This window comes from Chlorocebus sabaeus, chromosome 1 (assembly GCF_047675955.1).
Source record: "Chlorocebus sabaeus isolate Y175 chromosome 1, mChlSab1.0.hap1, whole genome shotgun sequence".
In the NCBI taxonomy this organism is placed as follows: Eukaryota; Metazoa; Chordata; class Mammalia; order Primates; family Cercopithecidae; genus Chlorocebus; species Chlorocebus sabaeus.
The window spans coordinates 18,440,394-18,468,097 of NC_132904.1; the positions used below are offsets into that span (position 1 = coordinate 18,440,394).

Genomic DNA, 27,704 nt, shown 5'->3' on the forward strand with positions numbered 1-27,704 from the left:
TTTTGAAATGGAGTTTTGCTCTCACCCAGCATAGATCTGATTTTTATTTTTATTTATTTATTTATTTTTTGTCGCCAGGCTGGAGTGCAGCAGCGTGATCTTGGCTCACTGCAACCTCCGCCGCCCGGGTTCAGGTGATTCTCCTGCCTCAGTCTCCTGAGTAGCTGGGACCACAGGCATGTGCCACCACACCCAGCTAATTTTTTTATTTTTAGTAGAGCTGGGGTTTCACCTGTTGGCCAAGATGGTCTCTATCTCTTGACTTCGTGATCTGTCTGCATCAGCCTCAGCCTCCCAAAGTGCTGGGATTACAGGTGTGAGCCATATCCAGCCAGATCTGATTTTATTTTTCTCTTTTTGAGATAAGAGTCTCGCTCATGTTGCCCAGGCTGGAGTGCAATGGTGCAATCTTGTCTCACTGCAAGCTCCACCTCCCAGGTTCATGCCATTCTCCTGCCTCAGCCTCCCGAGTAGCTGGGACTACAGGCGTCCGCCACCACACCCGGCTAATTTTTTGTGTTTTTAGTAGAGACAGGGTTTCACCGTGTTAGCCAGGATGGTCTACGATCTCCTGACCTCGTGATCCGTCCACCTCGGCCTCCCAAAGTACCAGCATGAGCTACCGCACCCGGCCCTGAGTTTTATAAACAGGGTTTCACTGTCACCCAGGCTACAGTGCAAGTGCAGTGATGTGATCATGGCTCACTGCAGCCTCAACCTCCTGGGCTCAAGTGATCCTTCCCAAGTAACCTTTACTACCAGCACATGCCACCACACCCAGCTAATTTTATTTTTGGGAGTCTCACCACATTGCCCAGACTGATCTCACATTCCTAGCCTCAACTTTAGTCTCCTAAATTGCTGAGATTACAGGTGTGAGCTACCATGCCCTACCTGATCTGATATCATTTTAAATGATATGAGGGAAGATGTAAGGAGTTAACTAAAAAAGCACCGGCCTCGTTCAATATTTTCTATATTTGAAGTCCTACTTTGACCTTTCTTAGCCATGTGACTTTAGACAAGGTACTTCTCCAAATCTCAGTTTACTCACCTACCTCTTATGAGGATTAAATGAGATAATCCGTTAAAGCCCAGAGGGTGGAATATCTTAAATGCCTATAATTTCAACCTGCCATCTTTCCTCTCACCTGGCCCTGCTCTGAAGATGGTGGATTCTTTTGGGACAGGATCTCACTCTGTCACCCAGGCTGGAGTGCTGGGCTCAAGCAGTCCTCCCACTTCAGCCTCCCGAGTGCTGGGACTACTGGTGTGCACCAGGTGGTGGATTCTCAAGTCTTCTTTATCCAGCAGTATCACTGGCTCTTCCTGAGCCCAGAGAGCTGCCCATGAATAGCACTGGGAGCACTGAAGCTCGTTGAGAGTCACTTTTATTGGGAACCATAGTTTTAGAAACAGCAAAATAATTCTTTCACTGGATTGGTTCCAGGAGCCCAGAATATGAGTGGCCCCCTAATCTCCAAACTGATCAATGACCTTCTGTATCCACTTCTTCAGGCGGAACACGTGTGTGTAGAAGCCATATTTCCCATCCCGGTCACAGCCTTCACCCCATGAGACGATGCCCATTTGATACCAGCGTTTGTTTAAGGGGTTCTGAAGAAGAAAGATGAGGTTTCCAATAGAGTCAAGTTCAAGGCCACATCAGTATTCCCCTGCCAGGCAACTGTTTCTAGATACAAGAGTTTCTCCCCATCCCCAGATGAGTTCACCAGGCCCTGGGCTTTAGAGAAGCTTACCTTCATGACAAAGGGTCCCCCGCTGTCGCCTTCACAGGCATCCCCTCGTTTCCCTTCACCAGGCTTGTAACCTTGAGAGAAAACAGCCATCCGTGCTCAGGAGCATAGCTCGTAGCCCAGCCACGCCCCTTCAGGAGACACAGCTGGTGACAGTCCACTTACCCCTCCAATCATTCTTGCTCTCCTCATTTCCTCGCCCTATACATCCAATCCTAGCAAATCTTGTCGGCTCTACCTTCAACATAGATCCCAAGTCCAACGCCTTCTTACCATTTCTAGCTCCAGCTCCTGAACCACTAGTTTCCTTCATTCTTTGCCCACCTACAATGTATTCTCCCCCCAAGAGGCAGAATAATGCTTTTAAAAAGTTGGACCAGGCCAGGGTAGGTGGCTCATGCCCAAGCTGGGTAGATCATTTGAGCTCAGGAGTTCAAGACCAACCTGGGCAATATGGCAAAACCCTGTCTCTACAAAAAATTAGCTGGGTATGGTGGCACATGCCTGTAGTCCCAGCTACTTGGGAGGCTGAGAGAGGAGGATCCCTTGCGCCTGGGAGGTTAAGGCTGCAGTGAGCCATGATCGTGTCACTACACTCCAGCCTGGGCGACAGAGTGAGACCCTGTCTCAAAAAAATTAATAATGAAAGACCAAGAAAAATTTAAAAATTAAAAAATTAAAAAGTTAGACCTACAAGTCTGATGAGGATAATAATGGTAGTTGCCTTTACCCAAATCTCCCCAAGTAACCTCTACAAACAATACAGAACAACACTAACAACAATAAAACCTACACAGAAAAACCACACCTTCACCAGGTGCTGTGGCTCATACCTATAATCTCAGCACTTTGGGAGGCCAAGGCAGGCAGATCATGAGGTCAGGAGTTTAAGACCAGCCTGGCCAACATGGTGAAACCCTGCCTCTACTAAAAATACAAAAATTAGCCAGGCATAGTGGTGTGCACCTGTAATCCCAGCTACTCAGGAGACTGAGGTAGGAGAATTGCTTGAACCCGGGAGGTTGAGGTGGAGGTTGCAGTGAGTCAAGATTGCACCACTGCAGTACAGCCTGAGTGACAGAACAAGACTCCATCTTGAAAAATAAAATAAAATAATTAGCTGGACATGGTGGCATGTACCTATGGTCCTAGCTATACGTGGGAGGCTGAAGCAAGAAGAGAATTGCTTGAGCCCAGGAGTTCAAGGCTGCAATGAGCTATGACTGTGCCACTGTACTCCAGCCTGGGCAATAGAACAAGACCCTATCTGAAAAAGAAAAAAAAAAAAAAAAAAAAAAAAAAAGGCTAGCAAGAGAACAGCAAAGTAAACCAGACAGAAACATAAGAAAACTTTTTAAGAGATAAAAGCAGAAATTAATGAACCACAATAGAAAAATAATAGGCCTGGCCAGGCGTGGGAGCTCACACCTGTAATCCCAGCACTTTGGGAGGCTGAGGTGGGTGGATCACAAGGTCAGGAGATCGAGACCATCCTGGCGAACACAGTGAAACCCTGTCTCTACTAAAAATACAAAAAATTAGCCAGGCGTGGCAGTGTGCACTTGTAGTCCCAGCTACTCGGAAGGCTGAGGCAGGAGAGCTTGCAGTGAGCCAAGATCGCGCCACTGCACTCCAGCCTGGGTAACAGAGCAAGACTCTGTCTCAAAAAAAAAAAAAAAAAAAAAAAAAAAAAAAAAAAAAAAAAAAAAAAAAGGCCAGGTGCAGTGGCTCACTCCTGTAATCCCAGCACTTTGGGAAGCTGAGGCAGGCAGATCACGAGGTCAGGAGTTCGAGACCAGCCTGGCTAACATGGTGAAACCCCATCTCTACTAAAAATATAAAAAAATTAGCCAGGCATGGTGGCATGCACCTGTAATCCCAGCTACTAGGGAGGCTGAGGCAGGAGAATCACTTGAACCCAGGAGGTGGAGGTTGTGGTGAGCTGAGATCGCACCACTGCACTCCAGCCTGGGTAACAGAGTGAGACTATGTCTCAAAACAAAAAAAAGAAAAATAATAGGCCTAATAATTTCATAAATCAAATCCCTAGGTATTTGTTTTGAGAAAATCAGCAAGCCATTAGCTAATTTACTCAAGAAAAATAAGATATTACAAATACATAAAATAAGATACCAAGGGAAAAAAGTATAAGAGAACACATTGCAGCAGTCAAGAAAGATACAATAATAGACTTGAACAAATATGAAGACATTTCTTATCCTTGGATAAAATGACTCAGTATAAAAAAATATGTCCATTCTCCCAGTTAGTTTATTAAAATATCATAATCCCAACAAAAATACCACCAAGCTTTTTTATAGACCTAGACATATTGATACTAACGTTCATATGGAAAAACAAACATGCAAGAATTGCTAAGAAAACACTGGAAAGAAAAACTAAAAAAGAACATTAGCCTTCCCAGCTATGTATGCTAAAGCCTCTATCATTAAAACAATGTGATGCTGTGCACAGACAGACAACAGACCAGGAGAGCCAAGTCAAACGTCCAGAAACTTACTCATCCCTAAGCATACTCTATCCATAGAAATCTAGAATGTGGGGCTGGGCACCGTGGCTCATGCTGGTAATCCCAGCACTTTGGGAGGCCAAGGCAGGAGGATCACTTGAGCCCAGGAGTTCGAGACCAGCCTGAGTAACATAGCAAGACCCTGTCTCTACAAATCAAATAAAATTAGCTGGGTGCAGGAAAAAATAAAACTAAAAACTAAAACCTAGGTCAGGTATGATGGCTCATGTCTATAATCCCAGCAGTTTGGGAGGCCAAGGTGGGAGAACTGCTCAAGCCCAGCCAGGAGTTCGAGATCAGCCTGGGCAGCATAGGGAGACTTGTCTCTATTTCAAATAAATAAATGAAAATAAAATACAATCTAGAATGTGATAAAGGTGAAATCTCAAATCACTAGTTCATAGACTTTTTTTTTTTTTTTTTTTTTGAGATGGAGTCTCACTCTGTCGCCAGGCTGGAGTGCAGTGGCGCCATCTCGGCTCACTGCAATCTCCACTTCCCAGGTTCAAGTGATTCCTCTGCCTCAGCCTCCCAAGTAGCTGAGACTACAGGCGCCCACCACCATGCCTGGCTAATTTTTTGTATTTTAATAGAGACACGGTTTCACCATGTCGGCCAGGATTGTCTCAAACTCCTGACCTTGTGATCCGCCCACCTCGGCCTCCCAAAGTGCTGGGATTACAGGCGTGAACCACCGCGCCCGGCCAGACAAAGTTTTTGCTTTTGTTGCCCAGGCTGGAGTGCAATGGCGGGATCTCAGCTCACTGCAACCTCCGCCTCCCGGGTTCAAGCAATTCTCCTGCCTCAGCCTCCTGTGTAGCTGGGATTATAGGCATGCGCTTTCACGTCTGGCTAATTTTGTATTTTTAGCAGAGATGGGGTTTTTCCATGTTGGGCAGGCTGGTCTTGAACTCCCGACTTCAGGTGGTCCGCCCGCCTCGGCCTCCCAAAGTGCTAGGATTGCAGGTGTGAGCCACCGCACCTGGCTGATTTTTTTTTTAATAGAAACAGGGTCTCACTCTGTTGCCCAGGCTGGAGTGCAATGGAGCAGTCATCTCACTGCAGTATTGAACTCCTAGTCTCAAGCAATCTTCCTAACTCAGCCTCTCAAGTAGCTGAGACTACAAGGCACATGCCACCATGCCCAGCTAATTTTAAAAATATTTTCTTTTTCCTTTTTTGAGATGGAGTCTCACTCTGTCGCCAGGCTGGAGTGCAGTGGCGCCATCTCGGCTCACTGCAACCTCTGCTTCCTGGGTTCAAGCGATTCCCCTGCCTCAGCCTCCTGAGTAGCTGGGACTACAGGTGTGTACCACCACACCCGGCTAATTTTTTGTATTTTAGTGGAGACAGGGGTTTCACCATGTTGGCCAGGATGGTCTTGAACTCCTGACATCAGGTGATCCCCCGCCTCTGCCTCCCAGAGTGCTGGGATTACAGGTGTAAGCCACCACACCTGGCCAGGAAAAGTTTATCTAACTCTGATTCAAAATCCAGATTTAATAAAATAAATGATAAATTTGACTATCTAGTAATTTTTTAAACTGCATGGCCAAAAAAATTATACATGAGGTTAAAAAAACTGACAAATAGCCGGGCACAGTGGCTTAAGCCTGTAATCCCAGCACTTTGGGAGGCCAAGACGGGCGGATCATGAGGTCAGGAGATCGAGACCATCCTGGCTAACATGGTGAAACCCCGTCTCTACTAAAAAAATACAAAAAACTAGCCGGGCGTGGTGGCAGGTGCCTGTAGTCCCAGCTACTCGGGAGGCTGAGGCAGGAGAATGGCATGAACCCGGGAGGCGGAGCTTGCAGTGAGCTGAGATCCGGCCACTGCACTCCAACCTGGGCAACAGAGCGAGACTCCGTCTCAAAAAAAAAAAAAAAAAAAAAAACTGACAAACTAGGAGAAAACATTTGCAATGTATATCACAAATAAAGGCCTAGTATAAATGTGAAGAACTCACAAAAATTGATAAGGGACCAAAAAATGGGCAAAAAACCATGAAGAGACAATTCACAAAAAAATTATATAACACAAATGCTAGCCAGGCACGCACCTGTGGTCCCAGCTACTCAGGAGGCTGAGGCAGGAGAATTACTTGAACCAGGGAAGTGGAGGTTGCAGTGAGCCAAGATTGCACCATTGCACTCCAGCCTGGGTGACAAAGCAAGACTCTGTCTCAAAAAAATAATTATATAAAAATAGTCCTTAGGCCAGGCGTGGTGGCTCATGCCTGTAATCCCAGCACTTTGGGAGGCCGAGGCGGGAGGATCATGAGGTAAGGAGTTTGAGACGAGCCTGGCCAAAATGGTGAAACCCTGTCTCTACTAAAAATACAAAAATTATCTCGGCACAGTGACTTGCGCCTATAGTCCCAGCTGCTTGGGAGGCTGAGGCAGGAGAATCGCTTGAACCCGGGAGGTGAAGCTTGCAGTGAGCCAAAATTGTGCCACTGTACTCCAGCCTAGGTGACAGAGGGCATCTCAAAAAAAAAAAAAGTTCCTTAATCATACGAAAAGATGTTCAACCTCATTTTCATTTGGAAAGCTATCCATTAAAACAATTTTGATGCACTATTTCTCACCTCTCAGATTGATAAAAATTTAAAACTGTGACATTCTTTTGGCAAGGTTGTAGGGAAACAGGCATTCTCATACACTGTGATGGAAATGCAAACTGGTACAACCCTTATGGAAAGAAATTTTAAAATCTCTAAAAAATGACATACATGTTTGCCTTTTGACCTAACAATACTACTTCTAAAAATTTCCTAGGAGAGGCCAGGCATGGTGGCTCACATCTGTAATCCCAGCACTTTGGGAGGCCGACTTGGTTGGATCACTTGAGCTCAGAGTTCAAGACCAGTCTGGGCAACACAGTAAGACCCAGTCTCTACAAAAAATACAAAAATTAGCTGGGCATGGTGGTGTGTGCCTGTAGCCCCAGCTACTCAGGAGGCTAAAGTGAGAGGTTGGCTTGAGTTCAGGAGGCAGAGGTTGCAGTGGGCCAAGCCCAGCCATAGGATTGGTTTTAATAGAGTTACGGATGGAGGATTTTGAAACTGTAATCTACTATTGCTCAAATAGGCAAATGCATTACAGATAATGGGGGTCAGGTTTCTTACTGTCAACAGAGAAAGTTACAAATATGGAAAAAAGCTAAAATTAATCCTGTGGTGTTAGAATGGAATTGGAGGTTTCAGTAGGAACTCACGGTTTTTTATATAGATGATAGAGATATTGGTATATGCATCGTATAATTTTTTTCTGGTCCTGTCCACTAAGAGAGCCTAGAAGTAATGACATCCCCCTAGCAATGTGCACACGCCAGCACCCAGATCTCAGTTCTAAATTCCAGTCTCCACTAGAAGGGTTCCCTGGAGAAATGGCTGCTTCCAACACTACAGTCAGGAAAGTAGGATTACCCTGAAACATCTTGCTATGCCAGAAAGTAAGAAAGTACTCAAAGAATGACAGAACATCTCCCCAAGTCACAGAAGCCAGCTTGAAGGGACTCCCACTGGCCAAACTTGGGATCATCTGAGCATCAAAAGAAATAACAGTAGTAACAAAGTATGGCCTGGCACAGTGGCTCATGCCCGTAATCCCAGAACCTTGGGAGGCTGAGGTGGGCGGATCACCTGAGGTCAGGAGTTCAAGACCAGCCTGGCCAACATGGTGAAACCTTGTCTCTACTACAAATACAAAAATTAGCTGGGCGTGGTGGTACATGCCTGTGATTCCAGCTATTAGGGAGGCCGAGGTGGGAGAATCGCTTGAATCTGGGAGGAGGATGTTGCAGTGAGCCGAGATTGTGCCACTGCACTCAAGCCTGGGTGACAGCAAGGCTGTGTAAAAAAAAATTTCTGGGTTTTAATATTTGTACTGTGGGGCCGGGCGCGGTGGCTCAAGCCTGTAATCCCAGCACTTTGGGAGGCCGAGACGGGCGGATCACGAGGTCAGGAGATCGAGACCATCCTGGCTAACACGGTGAAACCCCGTCTCTACTAAAAAATACAAAAAACTAGCCGGGCGAGGTGGCGGGCGCCTGTAGTCCCAGCTACTCGGGAGGCTGAGGCAGGGGAATGGCGTGAACCCGGGAGGCGGAGCTTGCAGTGAGCCGAGATCCGGTCACTGCACTCCAGCCCGGGCAACAGAGCAAGACTCCGTCTCAAAAAAAAAAAAAAAAAAAAAAAAAAAAATTTGTACTGTGGTTATATAAGAGAACATCCTTGGGTTGGGTTTTTTTTTTTTTTTTTTTTGGAAATACTTAAGTATTTATGGGTGAAAAGAAACCATATTCACGATTTGCTCTCAAACTATGCATATATATATATATATATATATATATATATATATATATATGCTCCCACACATCCACAGAATGGAGGACAATCTGGATGACAGTATACAGGAAATCTTTGTATTATTTTTGCAACTTTTCTGTGAGTCTGAAATTACACTAAATTTTTATTTTTTACTTTTCAAGTCAGTCAGGTCATTTCTTAACCTGCCTCAAGCCCCTCGATAACTTCCCATCTCACTCAATAAAGTCCTTCCAGGCCCTAAAGGAAGTGGCTCTCCTCTGCCTGGCCCCTTCTCTCTCTCACCCACTGCTGCCCCTCCTCAGCACCCCAGGCCTCCCTACTGCTCCCCAGACAAGACAAGTGTGCTCCCACCTCAGGGCCTTTGCGCCTGCCATGCCCCCAGCCTGCGGTGCTCCTCCCCTAGACATGCCTGCTCACTCCTTCCTTCCCCTCCTCCAGTCCCTGCCCAGACATCACCTTCTCAGGGAGGCCTTCTCCAACCTTCTCTGGCTACCTGACTGATTGATTGATTGATTGATCGATCGATGGAGTCTCACTCTGTTGCCCAGGCTGGAGTGCAGCTCACTGCCCGAATTCAGCTCACTGCAACCTCTGCCTCCTGGGCTCAAGCAATTCTCTTGCCTCAGTCTCCTGAGTAGCTGGGATTACAGGCATGCGTCACCATGCCCGGCAAATTTTTGTATTTTTAGTAGAGACAGGGTTTCACCATGTTGGCCAGGCTGGTTTCGAACTCCTGACCTCAAGTGATCTGCCCGCCTTGTCTGGCCACCCTATTTAGAAGCCCACCTCATCAGCCCTTCTCTCTCCCTGTGCTTCATTTTTCTTCACAGCACCGGTCAGGCATTGCTCTTTTAGATCTGTTTACGGACGTGCCCTCCTCCCAGGAAGGAAGCCCTCAGCACAGACATTGTCGGTCTGGGTCCCTGCTGTATACCCTAGAACACTGCCTGGAAGGTAATAAGCGCTCAATAAATATCTGCTGAGCGGTTGAATGAATGGCGTTTCCCCACCCGCAGCCTCTCTTGCTGCTATCTGAGCTCACATATATTGAACACTTCACTGGTGACTGATACTATGCCAAATATATTAATGTATGCTACTTCATTTAACCCTCCCATAACCTTATGGGATAGAGACTTTTACCTCCATTTTACAGAGGAAGAAACTGAGCCACCAAGAGGTTAGGCAACTTGCCCAAAGTCACATGCCTTGAACCCAGGCACAACTCAGTCCTCCCAACCCCGGCCCCACTGTTTCCTCAGCCCACCCCAGACTTGCCAGCACAGAACATGTTGTCAGTGATGCGGATCCGAGTAGAGTCCTTGCAGACCGACCGCTCCACGATGGGCAGGTTCACCACCTGCAGGACGCTGGGCTGCACCTTACCAACGTTGGCCGTCCACGTCTCCTTCAGGTTGCCCCAGCCTGCCACCCGCCCCTTGTATCCAGCCTGGAACAAGCTTTGGGGAAGGAAGAAGGGCCTGGTGAGAGCCAACCCTCGCAGGAGCCGCCTGGCCCCAACGCCATTTCTTAGAGACCAGAATCTAAAACGTCCGTGCTGGCAGGGCACAGAGGCTCACGCCTCTGGTCTTGGCACTTTGGGAGGCCGAGGCGGGCGGATCACTTGAGGTCAGGGGTTTGAGACCAGCCTGGCTGACATGGTGAAACCCACCAGTCTCTACTAAAAATACAAAAATTAGCCTGTAATCCCAGCTACTCAGGAGGCTGAGGCAGGAGAGTCGCTTGAACCTGGGAGGAGGGGTTGCAGTGAGCCCAGATCACACGACTACACTCCAGCCTGGGAGACAAGAGTGGAACTCCGTCAATAAATTATTTATTATGTTTATTTAACATAAATAAAAAATAAAACGCCAGTGCTGAAAAGAACTTTTGGGTTCACTCCAAGAAACTGAGGCCTGGAAAAGGGAAAGGGGCTCCTGCAAGGCTGCCTGGTATCAGAGCCAGGCCCAGAACTCGGCTTCTGCCCCTCAGCTAATAAGCGTCTGGTTGCCCACCTGGCTGCCGTCTCCCTGTCGGGCAGGCACACAGGGTAGATGTAGTCGCTGAAGGTAATGGGCTTCTTCAGCTTCATCAGGGCAATGTCCCGGTCCAGGTTCTCCCGCCAGTTGTACCTGGGGTGGATGTAGATCTTTTCCAGCATGGATATCTTTTCGATGTTTCGCTCATACCTGCAGAGACCCCAAGAGAGAAATGGAGAAGCTGCAGGTTCACCCAGCAAGGGGCAGGAAACTGCCTGCCCTTGGGGTCTGGGAGACAGGGTGTCCTGCAGGCCACCAGGGAGGGGATAGGGCTGGCTCCTGCCGTGGCAGCCCCCTGGCCATTTCTTCCTGGGCCTAAAGCCGTGCAGGGCTTTGAAGTCAGACAGTCAGAAGGACAGGGACAATGGCACAGGCTGCACACCCTGGTCCAGACAGACTCTATTTTTGGAGACTCCCACATGGGCCATATCCTGGTGTTGGAGGGCCCAGGAGACAGACAGATTTCTCCCCTCTAGCTCCAAGCCTCAGTCAGGACATGACCAAATGGACTTTCCAGCAGAGACTGCCGGGATGTCATATTCTGGGGGGTATACAGAACATCCCATTGTCCCGGAGCCACCAGGGCCCCTCATGATCGCTCTGGAGGACTCAGACCCCTGCCAGACACCCACAGGCCACCAGTTCTGTACCTGGTGCGGGAGTGCTTGCCAATGCGCACCAGAAGGTCATTCTCAGTGAAGTTCTTGTCCCAGGGCGGGTACAGGAGGCAGTGGGCGGCGGTGAGGACCCAGCGGTCACTGATGAGGCTGGCCCCACACAGCAGCTCCTGGGGACTCTTCCGGAAAAGCATCACCTGCCTAGGAGGGGGAGCAGGAAGCATTAGGAGCTGAGGGTGAGGGGGCTGCCTGTACACCAGCCCTAGAAGTAACAAGTCCCAGGTCTAAGAACCCAGCGGGGCAGAGCTGCCTCCGGGGCCCAGATCCAAGCTTGGGCTGGCCGCCCTTGGGGCCTGGAGCCTCCATGTGATGCTGAGGGGCTGCCTCACACTTTTTTTTTTTTGAGACGGAGTCTTGCTCTGTAGCCCGGGCTGGACTGCAGTGGCCGGATCTCAGCTCACTGCAAGCTCCGCCTCCCGGGTTTACGCCATTCTCCTGCCTCAGCCTCCGGAGTAGCTGGGACTACAGGCGCCCGCCACCTCGCCCGGCTAGTTTTTTGTATTTTTAGTAGAGACGGGGTTTCACCGTGTTAGCCAGGATGGTCTCGATCTCCTGACCTCGTGATCCGCCCGTCTCGGCCTCCCAAAGTGCTGGGATTACAGGCTTGAGCCACCGCGCCCGGCCCACACTTTTTTTTTTCTTTTTTTTTTTTGAGACAGAGTTTCACTCTTGTCACCCAGGCTGGAGTGCAATGGTACAGTCACAGCTTACTGAAGCCTCAACCTCCTGGGCTCAAGCGATCCTCCCGCCTCAGCCTCCTTAGTAGCTGGGACTACAGGGATGTGCTGCTACACCTGGCTAATTTTTGCATTTTTAGTAGGCACGGGGTTTTACCATTTTGCCCAGACTGGCTTTGAACTCCTGACCTCAAGTGATCTTCCCTTCTTGGCCTCCCAAAGTGCTGGGATTACAGGGGTGAGCCACTGCACCTGACCTGCCTCCTGCTTTTTGTACTCCCTTACTAGGTCCTTCCAGTCCAGAGTTCACACAGCGTAGCCCAGCTCTGGAATCAGAAGAACTGGATTCAAACCCATTAGCAGTGTGCGGAGGTGAGCCACCAGCTCTGTGAGCCTCAGCTTTACCATCTGCTTAGAAGTAAAGCACCCATGGGCCGGGTGCGGTGGCTCACGCCTGTAATCCCAACACTTTGGGAGGCTGAGGCAGGTGGATCACTTGAGGTCAGGAGTTCAAGACCAGCCTGGCCAACATGGTGAAACCCTGTTTCTACTTAAAATAACAAAAATTAGCTGGGTGTGGTGGCGCATGTCTGTAAATTCAGCTACTCAGGAGGCTGAGGCAAGAGAATCGTTTGAACCTGGAAGGCAGAAGTTGCAGTGAGCCAAGATCACAACAGTGAGCCGAGATTGCGGCACTGCACTCCAGCCTAGGTGACAGAGCAAGACTCCATCTTAACAAAAAAAAAAAAAAAAAAAAAAGGAAGGAAGGAAAGAACCCATCTCATGTGGCTGCTGTGTGGAGTTGGTGGGATCCTGGATGCTCAGTTGTTGTCATCTATAAAGCCCGGGTCTGCGGGCAGGGCCGGAGGGTGGGGGCCAGCAGCACACCTGCCCCCAGGAGTGAATGGTAGCACAGGGCTCCGGGACACACCAAGGTGACATGCCGATCTCTGCATCCCAGCCCTCCACAATGCGCCCGTCGATGTAGGATTCCAGGAGTTCTCCTTCAGTTTTGTCCTCCAGCGACTTCTTCTCAAACAGAGGTCGCAGCCCACAGTCTGCAGAGCAAGCCAAGCGGTGAGGGGCAAGTGCTGGCCACCAGCCCCACAGCCCCGTGTCCCTAGATGCCCACTACCTCACCTGCTTCTCCCAAGCCGAAGGTCCTCGGATCGAAGAAAGTCTGGTACTCACTGGTGGCGGTACGCCCTTCGATGGCCCTGTCTGGGTCCTCACCCAGACCATCTCCTGTCTCCTCATCCACAGCCTCCTCTGTTGGGACCCGGGCACCGGCTGGGACTTGGCTGGGCCATTCCTCACACATCGCCTAGATCCCCCCAATTCCCCTATGGGCCTTGGAGGCCGTTTGGTGCAGAGGTTAAGAGTGCATGCACAGTTGGGCTACTAGGCAATAACCTCCTGGGGCCTCAATGTACTTATCTGTGAAATGGGCACAGGACCTTACCCCTACCTGGTTACTGTAAGGCTGTAATGAGCACACTCAATGCGGTAAGTGTTCGGTAAGCAGAAGCAACTGTTGTTATTCCCACCAGGATTTGTCCCTGCATCTCAGGCCCCTACCCAGGCAGCTCACCACAATAGTTGAGGTCACAGTACTCAAAGTCACCAGGCTTCCCGGCCACATAGCACCACACGCCCTCCTCATCCCCGTCTGGGTTGCGGCAGAAGTTCTCCACCAGCTGCACGGCCGAGTCGAAGTCCTGGTGCTTGCTCAAGGCCTTGGCCTGCGCACTGGCCCAGGCTAGGCAGGGGAGCCCATGTGTGGTCACTGCCAGGCGCCCCTGGTACTGCCGCCCCCGATCAGGGACACACTCCTCCGATGGAGGTGACAGAGTCACACTGGAGCCTCTGGAGCGTGGAGTCATCGCTACAGTGACTTGATCCTGGCCTGGTGGGTGAGGGGTAAGGAGGCAACAGAGTGAGTGAGACCACACATGGACCGGAACAGACAGGGATGTGAACCCCAGTCTTGCTGCTTTCTGCCTGTGTGACCTCAGGTTACTTAACCTCTCTGGGCTTCTGTCTGTCTGCCTTTAAAGGGGTTACTAATGCCACTCTTGCAGGCTTGTTGAGAGGATTAAACAAAATATACAGCGTAAGTGTCTGGCACATAATAAACCAGAGATAATAACCGGGTTTGGCCTGCTGGGCTATCTGTAATCAACTGGTAGTTGCTGCCTGGGGCTGCTGGAGGAGTCTGTTTTTATGGCGGCACAGCAGGAAGCTTGCTGGGATCACTAAGCTGTTCACCTGGATAGGTCAGTTTCTGCAAGCCTGCAACTTATTTATCATCAGTGTGTGCGCACGTGTATAGGGGCTGGGAGGTAAATGGTAGCTGTTTTTGTTAGGATAAACTTGCTACAAGACCAATCCCAGGGGCCAGCCGCAGTGGCTTACACCTGTAATCCCAGAATTTTGGGAGGCTGAGCAGGGCAGATCACCTGAGATCAGGAGTTTGAGATCAGCCTGGCCAATGTGGAGAAACCCGTCTCTACTAAAAATACAAAAATTAACCAGGTGTGGTGGCATATGCCTGCAGTCCCAGCTATATGGGAGACTGAGGCAGGAGAATCGCCTGAACCCAGGAGGTGGAGGTTGCAGTGAGCCAAGATTGTGCCACTGTACTCCAGCCTGGGTAACAGAGTGAGACTCCGTCTCAAAAAAAAAAAAGGCTGGGCACAGTGGCTCACCCCTGTAATCCCAGCACTTTGGGAGGCCAAAGTGCGAGGATCACGAGGTCAGAAGTTTGAGATCAGCCTGGCCAACATGGTGAAACCCCATCTCTACTACATACAAAAAAATTAGCCAGGCGTGGTGGCGCACACCTGTAATCCTAGCTACTCAGGAGGCTGAGGCAGGAGAATTGCTTGAACCTGGGAGGTGGAGGTTGCAGTGAACTGAGATCACGCCACTGCACTCCAGCAGCCTGGGCGAGGGAGTGAGACTCTGTCTCAGAAAGAAAAAAAAAGACCATCCCCAGGAATGAGCAATGGACCCGACAGGGATGCCTAGAGAACAAAGAATACCAACCCATGTTTGTGGGACTGATAACTGGCACAAATTCTTTACCCCTGGCTGCATCCATATCCTTTGCTCTGTGATTTTACAGGCAGACGTGTAGTTCACCTCTTGACCCTAGCCTTGAACATATACTTGCTCTGGCCAATGGAATGTGGGCAGGGCTGACTGTGCCTGTTCTGAGCCTAGGCCTTCAGGACACAAGATGCTTTTCTGTTCATTGTTTTCTGTGTCTGTCATCAGCATAAGAAGAGTTTTCCCAGGTACTGCTGTCTTTCAGCCTCAGCCCCAGCATGAACGCACGTGGAGCAGATCTAGGCCCAACACTCAACGAGGAACCAGGCTCAGCTGGACCCATTATTTGAATCAGAGCCACCCAGCCAGGGCCAGGCCAACACTGTCAGTTGACCCTACAGACATCATCAGCGAGTGCAGCTGAGATCAGCGGCGCCACGCCCGCCAACCCTCACGAGAAAAAGAAATGCTTACTGTGGTCTGCCTTGGGGAAGGGTAGCTATAGCTACTTAACACACCAGGGAAAATAATGACAGAATCCTGCAGGGCCAAACTGCACAAGGCTTGCTCTGTGATACTCAGAACAGGGCGTGTGGACAGAAATGGCTAGGGAGGGCTTCCCGGAGGAAGGAGTGCCTTGATCAGAAAGGAGGCATGTTTGGAATGAGCCACAGCCTGGACCATAAGGAAGTCAAGAGTGGGAAACAGGAGGAGGCGGCTGGCAGATCCCCCCACTCAGATCCCGATTCCCTGACTTCACTGAGCAACTGGCACAGATATGATCTGAATGACTGATGCCAGCTCTGAAGGTGGCCAGCATCTTTTATTTTTTATTTATTTTTATTTTTTTGAAACAGAGTTTTGCTCTTGTCACCAAGGCTGAAGTGCAATGGCACGATCTCAGCTCACTACAACCTCTGCCTCCCGGGTTCAAGCGATTCTGCTGCCTCAGCCTCCTGAGTAGCTGGGATTACAGGCACCCGCCACAATGCCTGGCTAATTTTTGTATTTTTAGTAGAGATGGGGTTTTGCCATGTTGGCCAGGCTGATCTCAAACCCCTGATCTCAGGTGATCCACTTGCTTCAGCCTCCCAAAGTGCCGGGATTACAGGCATGAGCCACTGCACCCGCCAGCATTCTTGGTTCCCATCCCAGGCTGCCAGGCCCCATGAAGCCCCCAGGCCTTGACCATGGGCCACCCCCTGCCCCCAGCTCACCACAGACAGGGATGCTGCATTCCTCCCTCCTCACGGTGGGGTCTGTAGTGTAGCACCAGGGTCCTGTGGTGCTGCCGTCAGGGTTGCGGCAGAAATTCTCCTGCAGGTCGGCCCCGGGATGGGTGGTGGAGTTGATTCTGGAACAGGAAATTGCCCAACAGGAGGCTGTTGCGCACGAGATATCCTTGCTCCCTGTTCTCAGCCCCTGGTGGAAAGGCCGGCCCCTCACTCACTCAGGCTTATGTGGGTAGCGACTCCTCCATAGCTGGCACTCAATGCCTGACCGGGTGATGTTCACATGCCCTCGGTAGTTCGTACCCAGACCCTCAGCACAGTTACCTGCGGAGACCCCACCCCAGTCAGCCTTGGAGCGTGGGGACTTATTTCCTCTCTCCCAGCAAAGTTCTGTCTATCCCCCACCCTCAAGCTCATGCAGGTCCACAATCCTTAACCTGCGTTCACCCAGCCCCTCCTCCTCTGCATCCAGCAGTTCTCCCATTCACTCAACAGTGGCCGCCAGATATTTGCTGAGTGCCCACCATGTGACAGGCACTGTCGTGTGCTCAGCACACATCAACCAATAGGACAGTCACAGCCCACAGCCCTGCCCTCATGGAGCTTCCATTCAGTGGCTTCTCTTGGCCAGCAGGATGAAAAAGTGACCAAGGCCTTTTCATCTGGCCCTGGTCTACCTGTCCCTGCTAGCTTGGCTCCTTGTGCCTCTGGGTCTTTCCACGGGCTGTTTCTTCTGCCTGGAATGCCCGCTTGTTCATCCATGCATCCCACCAGGCCAGGCAGAACTCTGCCTCTCCTGGGAAGTCATCTCTTGTTCTTCTGGCAAACCAGACACTCATTTTCCTCTGTTCTCTTGGTGCCTTGAATGGAACTTTTCTTGCAATCACTTTATTCAATTATTTATTTTTTGTTTTTATTTATTTATTTTGAGATGGGGTCCTGCTCTGTTGCCCAGGCTGGAGTGCAGTAGCACGATCTCAGCTCACTACAACCTCTACCTCCCAGATTCAAGCAATTCTCCCCCATCAGCCTCCCTGGTAGCTATGATTAAAGGCACGTGCCAACACGCCCCAGCTAATTTTTGTATTTTTAATAGAGGCGGGGGGTTTCACCATGTTGGCCAGGATGATCTCAAACCCCTGGCCTCAAGTGATCCGCCCACCTCAGCCTCTCAAAGTGCTAGGAATACAGGCTTGAGCCTACCCAGCTGCAATCACTTTAATATTTTGTATTTTTGTTCTCTTTTGAGATTGTGAATTCCTTGAAGGCAGAGACTGTATTTGATTCTCTTAAAATCCCCAGCACCTGATATAGTGCGGGGCACATATCAGGAACTTTGTAAAGTATCTGTTGAGTATGTAATTTAACAAATGAGGCCGGGCGCGGTGGCTCACGCCTATAATCCCAGCACTCTGGGAGGCCGAGGCTGGTAGATCACCTGAGGTCAGGAGTTTGTGACCAGCCTGACCAACATGGTGAAAACCCATCTCTACTAAAAAATACAAAAAATTAGCTGGACATGGTGGTATGTGCCTGTAATCCCAGCTACCCAGGAGGCGGAGGCAGGAGAATTGCTTGAATTCACTAGGCGGAGGTGGCAGTGAGCTGAGATTGCACTGCTGCACTCCAGCCTGGGCAACAGAGCAAGACTCCATCTCAAAAAAAAAAAGAAAAAGAAAAAGAAAGTACGGCAGCCAGGCGCGGTGGCTCACACTTGTAATCCTACTACTTTGGGAGGTTGAGATGGGAGAATTGCCTGAGCCCAGGAGTTCAAGACCAGCCTGGGCAAAAAAGGGAGCCCCTGTCTCTTACAAATAAACAAACAAATAAACAAATAAAAAGTTCCAAGTCACGGAGCCTTTTGTCGTGCTAAAGGTGCCTTCAGAACGCAGTGCAGGAGGGAGGGTGCTCCCTGAAGTCTCAGCAAAAGTGGCGACATTTGAAGCAGTCCTTGAAGGATAGGGAAGTATTCAGTAGGTGGTGATGGTTGCTCCAGAGGAAATCGACAACATATGCAAGGCCAGGTGCTAGAAACACCTTGGCGCGCTTAGGGAAGTCCTTGGTGTCAGAGCAGCCGGGGGTTTGGGTTCCTGTTTGGTGCAATGACACCTAAAGCTAGAAGGGGAATGTGACGTCATCAGAGCTCTGACTAGGTCGGGGCAGAGACTCGGATCAGGCAAAGGAGAATGAAGCCTTAAACATGAATTCATGGCCAGGTGCAGTGGCTCACGTCTATACTCCCAGCACTTTGGAAGGCCAAGGCAGGTGGATCACGAGGTCAGGAGTTCAAGACCAGCCTGGCCAACATGGTGAAACCCGGTCTCTACTAAAAATACAAAAATTAGCCAGACGTGGTGACGGGCATCTGTATTTCTAGCTACTTGGGAGGCTGAGGCAGAGAATTGCTTGAACCTGAAAGGTGGAGTCTGCAGTGAGCTGAGATCGTGCCACTGCACTCCAGCCTGGGCGACAGAGTAAGACTCTGTCTCAAAAAAATAAAAAATAATTAATCCATTCATTCATTCATTCGTTCCTCCAACTTGAATCATCTGACTGCATGCCAGACACAGAGCCAGGCACAAAGACACATCTTGACCCCAGGAATGGGAGCAATGTCGGACACTGGGGACTGCCTCAGCCTCCACTGGCCACACTCCAAACCCACCCCTGAGCTCTTCTCTCGGGCTCCCCTCCATGTCCTGACCCCCAACCCCGTGTCAGTTGCTCACCTTCCAGACATGCAGCAAGCGTATCTCGAGACGTCCTCGCCGTCTCACAAGCTGGAAAAGACCCAGGTGTTTACCCTTGGGATTGGGGTACGGCCAGGATGGGCTGGAGTCAAGGGTGGATGGGATGTTGGTGAGAAACAGAGAGATGGATGGACAGATGGGAGGGACGGAGGAAGGAGTGGGGAAGGGGTGGACAGGTGGATGGCTGGGTGCAGCAGAAGATTCTCCAGGCAGAATTCTCTCACTGGGGTCCCCAGGCCTTCCTTCCTGGGGCAGATCCTTCCCGGTGCTCACCTGTGTACTTGGCCCAGAAAGCATCCTGAAAAACAAGGGCTGGGAGTGAGGCTACGGCAGCTCCTGTTTTGTGTTTAGTAAACGTTATGTCTCCTCCTCACACTTTCCTTTACCCTGGTCACGCAGGGGGCAGGCTCTGGGGAGGTTTGTGGCAGAGTTTCCTACTTTTGTTTCCAAAAGGAGAAGAATATTTGAGGATAGGGGAGTTTCTCCAACACACACACCGAGACTGAACAAGACTGGGGGAGATGGGAGGAGAGGGGGCTGTGGGACCCTGGCAGAGCCCTATAGACAGGGAAGGTGACAGAGCTCCAGGAACACTGAGTCTTGAGTCCGGGGCTTGTGGTGGCCTCCCCAGAGTCCCACCCCTCAAGGGTGGTGCAGGAGGCTGCTGCTAAGGAGCCCATGTGGACACAGAGCCCCCAAGGCAGGCGGATATCTGAAGACTGTGGAGGCCTCCCCATGTCATGGAGCCACACAGGACCCCAGAACCTTGACAGAGTCCAGGCACAGGGACCCCCAGGAAAGGCTGAGGCCGCTCCTCTAGCCAGCCCCATGAGGAGGGGCTCAGAGTTGAAATGAGGCTGTGAGCGGCGAAGGGGCTGTGGCGTTCCTCTCTTGCTTCTCTGTGGAAGTGTCTAGAGTTGGGCCCGCTCTGAGGCCCTGGAGCCGTCCGAGCAGCCCAGGCTCACCGTGGCCGTGGAGGACTCCAGAGCCTCGAAGGCCTCCTCGTAGCTGCACGTCTCCTCCACACACTCTCGCTCCAGGTTGCCCTTGCGCAGCTCCTCCACGAAGCCACTGTTGGCTCGCCGGACCCGCTGGAGCAGCGACAGCGCTTGCTGAGGAGCCAGGAACACTTGCGGAGGAGCCAGGAACACTGCAGTGGGGGGGTCATGGGACAGCGGCCTCAGGAGCAGGTGGTCTTGGCCATTGCGGGGGCAGGAAGCAAGCCCGCCCTCCCCTGCTGGCTTCTGAGAGGGGCTGTCTGGGCTGGTGGAAGTGCCTGGAAGGCTGCTAAATGTGGCCCCCTGTGCCCTCCTACACTGCCCCTTGTCCCCAGCCTGCTCCCCATATTGGAAGAGAGAAGCAGCCCTTCTCTTTCCAGTCCTGAGCTCCTGACTTCTTCCCCAAGCTGGCTGCCTGGGGCTGAGACCTACCTAGGGGCCAGCTCTGTGTGCTCTGTCCGGCCAGGAGACCCCGGCCCATGGGCCCACAACCCAATCCTCCAGCCTGTTCCAGCCTGCAAGCACCCCCTTACCATGCTGGCTGTGCACAAGGCTACACAGGGCAGCCAGGGCCAGGCAGCCAGGCAGCTGCAGGCCTCGGACGTGCGCCATAGTGTGTCAGCTCCTGGGTCACTGAGGAATTGTCTGTCCTGACCCCTCTGGGTTAATGTTGAACTAACATGAAGAAATCAGCGGAGAGGGTGAGGTCAGAGGGTCAGGGCCATGGGGACGGGTGGGTAGATAGTCCTTCTGTCCACCCCCGCCATCTGGGAGGACAGGTCCTCCTGGGACCAGGGATGGATGGTCTAGGAGGAGTCACAAAAAAAGGTCACTGTCACCCCCATCTCCCACCCTCCCTCTCTGAGACTTAGCCCATTCTGGCCAGTGGGGCTACGAGATTTTCCTGGAGCTCCTTCCAATCCTAACATACAGTGGTGGTTGCCTTTCATCTCTGCGTGCAACAGTTTCCTCATCTGTACAATGGGAATAATACTTTGTTGTGAGGATTAAAGGAGATTAGGAATGGAAAGCCCATGGAATATCGTAAGTTCTTAATAATCAGATCTGCACATATAGGCCAATGTGGGGGTTTGTGTAATCACAATACACAGATATCAAAAATAGAGACAAAGATAAAAGGTGTGGCCTGATAGAAGTTGCCGCTCGCCTTGGGATGCACCAGGGATAGGAACAGCCAACATTTGCCCAAGCCTCTCAGCCACTGGAGGAGGGGCCCATTTCTCCTCCTTCCTGTCTGGGGTGCCTGGAGGTGTGTTTGTGTGTGGCAGCTGCCTGGGAGGAGGAGTCAGGTCCAGGGACTCTTGGGCCTTTGGTCTATCTTCTGTCACCTCCCAGGACCTGCACCTGTCCTGGAATAGGGGCTACTCCAAATCCCTGGGTCTCCACTGCATGGCCCTCCTTCTCCCTGGCTGCCTGCCCCAGGCCAGGCCTAGCGAGGCTTCTGGTCCTACCCTGCCTTCCACCCAGCCCTACTCCTGTCCCTCCCCCATTTCCTGTTTGTGGTACCCAAAGCAAATATTAGTCCTGGGTCTAAATAGGGCAGAGGGACAAAGAGCAGGAACATGGGGAGGCACAAGTTCTCGACTCGCCTCACCTGTCCTTTGGGCCCAGCTGTTTGGGGTCTAGACCAGGTCATGTGTGGGAACAGGGAGTTTTGGCAGAAAAACTGGGGACCAAGACTCCCACAAACACCTTAATTCCTGGGAGGCCCATTTCTTATATATTTTCATATATATATTTTTAGGCCAGGCACAGCGGCTCACACCTGTAATCCCAGCACTTTGGGAGGCCAACAAGGCAGGATCACTTGTGGCCAGGAGTTTGAGACCAGCCTGGGCAACATAGCAAGACCCTCATCTCTACCAAAAAAAAATTAAAAATTAGCTGGGAATGGTGGTGCATGCCTGAAGTCTAAGCTACTGAGGAGGCTGAGGCAGGAGGATCACTTGAGCCCAGGAGTTCCAGGCTGCAATGAGCTATGATTGTACCACTGCACTCTAGCCTGGGTAACAGAGTAAGACCCTGTTTCTTTTACTTTCTTTTTTTTTTTTTTTTTGAGATGGAGTCTGGCTCTGTCACCCAGGCTGGAGTGCAGTGGAACAATCTTGGCTCACTGCAATTTCCATCTCCCTTGTTCAAGTGATTCTCCTACCTCAGCCTCCCAAGTAGCTGGGATTACAGGCATGTGCCACCATACCTGGCTAATTTTTGTATTTTTAGTAGAGATGGGGTTTCACCACGTTGATCAGGATGGTCTCAAACTCCCGACCTCAGGTGATCTGCCCACCTACACCTTGGCCTCCCAAAGTGCTGGGATTACAGGCGTGAGCCACCATGCCTGGCCTCAATGAGACCCTGTTTCTAAAAAAATAAATTAAAATAAAACAAAATAGAATAAATAAAATTAAATTAAATACAAATATATATTTTGGGTTTTTATTGTTGTTGTTTTGTTTTGTTTTTTTAGAGACGGAGTCTCGCTCTGTCGCCCAGGCTGGAGTGCAATAGCAAGATCTCAGCTCACTGCAACCTCCACCTCCTGGGTTCAAGCGATTCTCCTGCCTCAGCCCCCCGAATAGCTGGGACTACAGGCACCTGCCATCATGCCCGGCTAATTTTTGTATTTTTGTGGAGACAGAGTTTCACCATGTTGCCCAGGCTGGTCTTGAACTCCTAACCTCAGGTGATCTGCCCACTTCAGACTCCCAAAGTGCTGGGATTACAGGTATGAGCCACTGCGACCTACCTGTTGGTTTTTTTGTTTTGTTTTGTTTTTTGTTTTTTTTTTTTGAGATGGAATCTCTGTCACCCAGAAAGGAGTGCAGTGGCACGATCTCGGCTCACTGCAACCTCTGCCTCCTGAGTACAAGTGATTCTCCTGCCTCAGCCTTCCAAGTAGCTGGGATTATAAGCATGTACCACCCACGCCCAGCTAATTTTGTATTTTTAGTAGAGATGGGGTTTCACCATGTTGGTCAGGCTGGTCTCGAACTGCTGACCTCAGGTAATCCACCTGCCTCGGCCTCCCAAAGTGCTGGGATTACAAGCATGAGCCACTGCCCCTCCTCTTTGCAGACTTTTACTCACAGTTGCAGGCCTGCTGAGCATGACATTCTTATACCCAGAAATGGCTATCTTAGTCCGGGCTGCTATAAAATTACTGTAGGCCGGGTGCAGTGGCTCATGTCTCTACTTCCAATACTTTGGGAGGCCAAGGCGGGCCGATCACAAGGTCAGGAGTTCAGGACCAGCCTAGCCAACATGGTGAAAACCTGTCTCTACTAAAAACACATAAATTAGCTAGGCGTGGTGGCACGAGCCTGTAATCCCAGCTACTTGGGAGACTGGGACAAAACAATTGCTTGAACCAGGGAGGCAGAGGTTGCAGTGAGCCAAAAGTGTGCCAGTGCACTCCAGCCTAGGTGAAAGAGCAAGACTTCATCTCAAAAAAAAAAAAAAAAATTACAGGAAACTGGGTGGTTTAAAGAATAGACATCTACAAGGGGTCTTCAACAAGTTCATGGAAAATACATATTATGAAAAACACTGCATAGATTTAAAAAAAATTTTGTGCACCAAAACAAACTCATAATAACTTGCTATAACATGAGTGAACAGGATGTAGTTTGAGGCACTAAGAAGGATAAGACATCAGTTTGAAGCAAGCCCTTATCAGAGCTAAAGGAATTCTGCTAAAATTGAAGCAAGAACAAACAACAAATTTATGGTGAAGCTTGGGTGGAAGAATGGTGAAATCACTGATGCTTTATGAAAAGTTTATGGAGACAATGTCCCAAAGAAATGAGCAGCTTACAAATGGACAACTCATTTTAAGAAGGGACAAGGCAGGCCGGGCGCGGTGGCTCATGCCTGTAATCCCACCACTTCGGGAGGCCAAGGCAGGTGGATCACTTGAGGACAAGAGTTCAAGACCGACCTGGCCAACATGGAGACACCTCATCTCTACTAAAAATACAAAAATTAGCTGGGCATGGTGGTGTGTGCCTATAATCTCAGCAATTTGGGAGGCTGAGACAGGAGAATCGCTTGAACCCAGGAGGCGGAGGATGCAGTGAGCTGAGATCATGCCACTGCACTCCAGCCTGGGTGACAGAGCAAGACTCTGACTCCAAAAAAAAAAAAGACATTTTTTTGACAAACAAAAACACTTAAATATAGGTTAGGTGTTTAGTGTACCACCATGGGTGCAGGACCACAATGGACTCAGCACATGCTTAGTCTTCAGGGTCTGATACGAGCCCCCAGCCTTCAGGAACCAACTGTTCATTCTCCTTGGAACTCTGCAGGTCCTAGTTGGTACCATGCAGCCGAGTTTGGCATTCCTGCCTTTCAGCACAAGCATGTGCCTGCACACTTAAAGCAGACATATATATATGTATGTGTGTATATATATATATCTCCGCCTCCCAGGTTCAAGCAGTTCTCCTGTTTCAGCCACCCAAATAGCTGGGATTACAGGTGTGCGCCACCACACCCAGCTAATTTTTGTAATTTTAGTAGAGACAGGGTTTTACCATGCTGGCCAGGCTGGTCTCAAACTCTTGACTTCAGGTGATCTGCCCGCCTTGGCCCATCAAAGTGCTGGGATTAAAGGCGTGAGCCACCCACCCGGCCTTAAAACAGAGGTTCTTTCCCTCTAGGAGCAAGGCCATAACAAAGCAGGGGGCGGGGGATGCATTCCTGCCCAACAAGTTGGCATCAGACAAAATCATGGGTAAAGACCAATGCTAAGTTGTAAAGCAAATCTCTATAACCACTGAAAACAGTAAAATTATGTTCCAAGACATAGTGTTAGAGAATTTCAGGGCTCAAAGAAAGACCAGATATTATTTATTTATTATTATTATTATTTGGAGACGGAGTTTCGCTCTGTCGCCCAGGCTGGAATGCAGTGGCATGATCTCGGCTCACTGGAAGCTCCGCCTCCTGGGTTCATGCCATTCTCCTGCCTCAGCCTCCTAAGTAGCTGGGTCTACAGGCGCCCGCCACCACGCCCAGCTAATTTTTTTGTATTTTTAGTAGAAACGGGATTTCACTGTGTTAGCCAGGATGGAGAAAGACCAGATATTATTAAATCCAGCCATTTCCAAGCCTAGGGTTGTGTGCACATTCTACAGGGTGGCCTTGTCTTTCTGCAAATATTTTGTTAAAACCTCAGAAATTGTGAATTTGCCTTATTAAGACAAAAATGAATTTTTTTTCCCTTTCGGCTGAAATTTTTTCTCTTTAGGTAGCTAATACTCTTATGTTTTTCTGAATCTGATCAACAGTTTTCAATTTTTTATTTCTTATTTCTTTCTTTTTTTTTTTTTTTTTGCCCTTCTGTAGACAGTGACTTAAGTAGTTTTCTATTTTGACTAGAAAATGTGAGTAAGTCGGCCGGGCACAGTGACTCACGCCTGTAATCCCAGCACTTTGAGAGGCTGAGGTGAGCAGAACACTTGAGTTCAGAAGTTTGAAATCAGCCTGGCCAACATGGTGAAATTCTGTCTCTACTAAAAATACAAAAAAATTAGCCGTGCCTGGTGGGCACCTATAATCCCAGCTACTCGGGAGGCTGAGGCAGAAGAATCACTTGAACCCGGGAGGTGGAGGTTGCAGTGAACTGAAATCGTGCCACTGCACTCCAGCTTGGAGGACAAAAGGAGACTCTACTGAAAAAAAAAAAAAAAAAAGTGTAAGTCAATTTCTATTAAGTAAAAATCTTTTAAAATATGGGATCCATAAGAGAAAAAAAGAAGTTAGCAAACGGTTCCATGATAGAGCCAAGATTGGGAACCATTGATTTCATCCAACTGCCCCACGTCTCTATGTGGTCATGGAGGAAACGGAGGGGAGATGGTCATACAGAATTGGTGGGAGAGCTAGGATGGAAACTCAGACTCCTGCTTCAGACCAACACTTCCGCCTCTCATAACCCTTATGCCCTGACATTCTGGTAGAGTACGGCCTCACTGGGCCATAAAGTTGACCCAGAGAACCCGCACCTACAGTACAGAACTACTGTGTGGGTGATGCTGGCCTGCCCCAACAACTATACCTAAGGACACATGTTAAGTCCCTTAATTTCGCTTTAGGAGGACTGATGACAATATTGTTAAGTAAAATTTAGTAATTTGTTTTTTAATTTTTATTTTACTTTACTTTGAGATAGGGTGTCACTCTGTTGCCCAGGCTGGAGTACATACAGCAGGCTAGAGTGCAGTGGTGTGATCATAGCTTACTGCAGCCTTGAACTCCTGGCTCAAGTAATCCTCCCACCTCAGCCTCCTGAGTAGCAGGACTACAGGCACATGCCACCATGCCAAGCCTGTTTTTAAAATTTGTTTATTTATTTATTGAGATGGAGTCTCGCTCTGTCTCCCACAGCAATGGCATGATCTTGGCTCACTGCAACCTCCGCCTCCTGGGCTCAAGCAATTCTCCTGCCTCAGCTTCCCCAGTAACTGGGATTACAAGCATGCACCACCTCTCCTGGCTAATTTTTGTAATTTTAGTAGAGACAGGGTTTCGCCTTATTGCCCGGGCTGGTCTCAAACTGCTGAGCTCAAAGTGATCCGCCTGCCTTGGCCTCCCAAAGTGTTAGAATTACAGGCGTGAGCCACTGCGCCTGGCCTAATTTTATATTTTTAGAGACAGGGTCATGCTCTGTTGCCAGGCTGCAGAGCAGTGATGCAATCATAGCTTACTACAACCTTGAACTCCTGGGCTCAAGCAATCCTCCTGACTCAGATTCCCAAGTAGCCGGGACTACAGGCATGCACCACCATGCCTGGCTAATTTTTTTTTTTTTATAGAAACACAGTCTCACTATGTTGGCCAGGCTGGTCTGGAACTCCTGGCTTCTAGTGATTCCCCTACCTTGTTCTCCAAAAGTGCTGGGATTACAGGGACTAGGCCTACAATTTAGTAATTGCTCACCATGTGCCAGGTAGGCAGGACTTATGAGGTAGGGACTATACTTATCCCCATTTTATGGATGAGGAAACTGAGGCACACGGAAGTGAAGTGACTTGTCCAAGTTGATGCAGCTAGTCAAGGTCAGAGCCCCAACCCACTCCTGAACACATCTAGAGATGGAGCTCTTTATGATCTGTGATGCCTTGCAATCTCCAAAGGTCTCTGAACAGTACCCACTTTTTTTTTTTTTTGAGACAGAGTTTGGCTCTGTCGCCCAGGCTAGAGTGCAGTGGCGGGATCTTGGCTCACTGTAAGCTCCGCCTCTCCCGGGTTCACGCCATTCTCCTGCCTCAGCCTCCCGAGTAGCTGGGACTACAGGTGCTCGCCACTGCACCTGGCCAATTTTTTGTATTTTTAGTAGAGATGGGGTTTCAACATGTTAGCCAGGATGGTCTCGATCTCCTGACCTTGTGATCCACCTGCCTCAGCCTCCCAAAGTGCTGGGATTACGATGTGAGTCACTGCACCCGGCCAAACAGTATCCACATTTTATTCTAAGATTTCTTTCTTGCACTACTAAAGTTGCAAATCAGGACAGAAGAGCCTTGATGGCCCTCACTTTCTGATTTTGGGTTCAGCAGCTAAAGACACTGCATGGGCCGGGCGCGGTGGCTCAAGCCTGTAATCCCAGCACTTTGGGAGGCCGAGACGGGCGGAT

The 27,704-nt window shown here is 49.8% G+C and overlaps 1 protein-coding gene across 2 annotated transcripts in view; it reads right to left on the minus strand.

Annotated features, from left to right (window-relative positions):
* Window positions 1-1,377: 1,377 nt before the first annotated feature.
* The window catches only part of ZNF408 (zinc finger protein 408), a 38,968-nt gene continuing 12,641 nt past the window's right edge, over window positions 1,378-27,704 (minus strand). The window contains exons 1-14 of one of the 2 annotated variants that reach the window (XM_007999954.3): window positions 20,578-27,476; window positions 20,012-20,196; window positions 19,320-19,344; window positions 19,026-19,076; window positions 16,515-16,620; window positions 16,282-16,418; window positions 13,605-13,919; window positions 13,154-13,282; window positions 12,945-13,071; window positions 11,310-11,477; window positions 10,636-10,809; window positions 9,899-10,080; window positions 1,761-1,831; window positions 1,378-1,617 (exon numbers count right to left, since the gene is read on the minus strand). In XM_007999954.3, coding sequence (XP_007998145.1) covers window positions 1,474-1,617; window positions 1,761-1,831; window positions 9,899-10,080; window positions 10,636-10,809; window positions 11,310-11,477; window positions 12,945-13,071; window positions 13,154-13,282; window positions 13,605-13,919; window positions 16,282-16,418; window positions 16,515-16,620; window positions 19,026-19,076; window positions 19,320-19,344; window positions 20,012-20,196; window positions 20,578-20,656 — 1,893 coding nt within the window. In that variant the 5' untranslated portion in view covers window positions 20,657-27,476 and the 3' untranslated portion in view covers window positions 1,378-1,473. Of the gene's footprint in view, window positions 1,618-1,760; window positions 1,832-9,898; window positions 10,081-10,635; window positions 10,810-11,309; window positions 11,478-12,944; window positions 13,072-13,153; window positions 13,283-13,604; window positions 13,920-16,281; window positions 16,419-16,514; window positions 16,621-19,025; window positions 19,077-19,319; window positions 19,345-20,011; window positions 20,197-20,577; window positions 27,477-27,704 lie in introns of those variants that run through there. The other variant, XM_007999941.3, reaches the window with a different exon arrangement.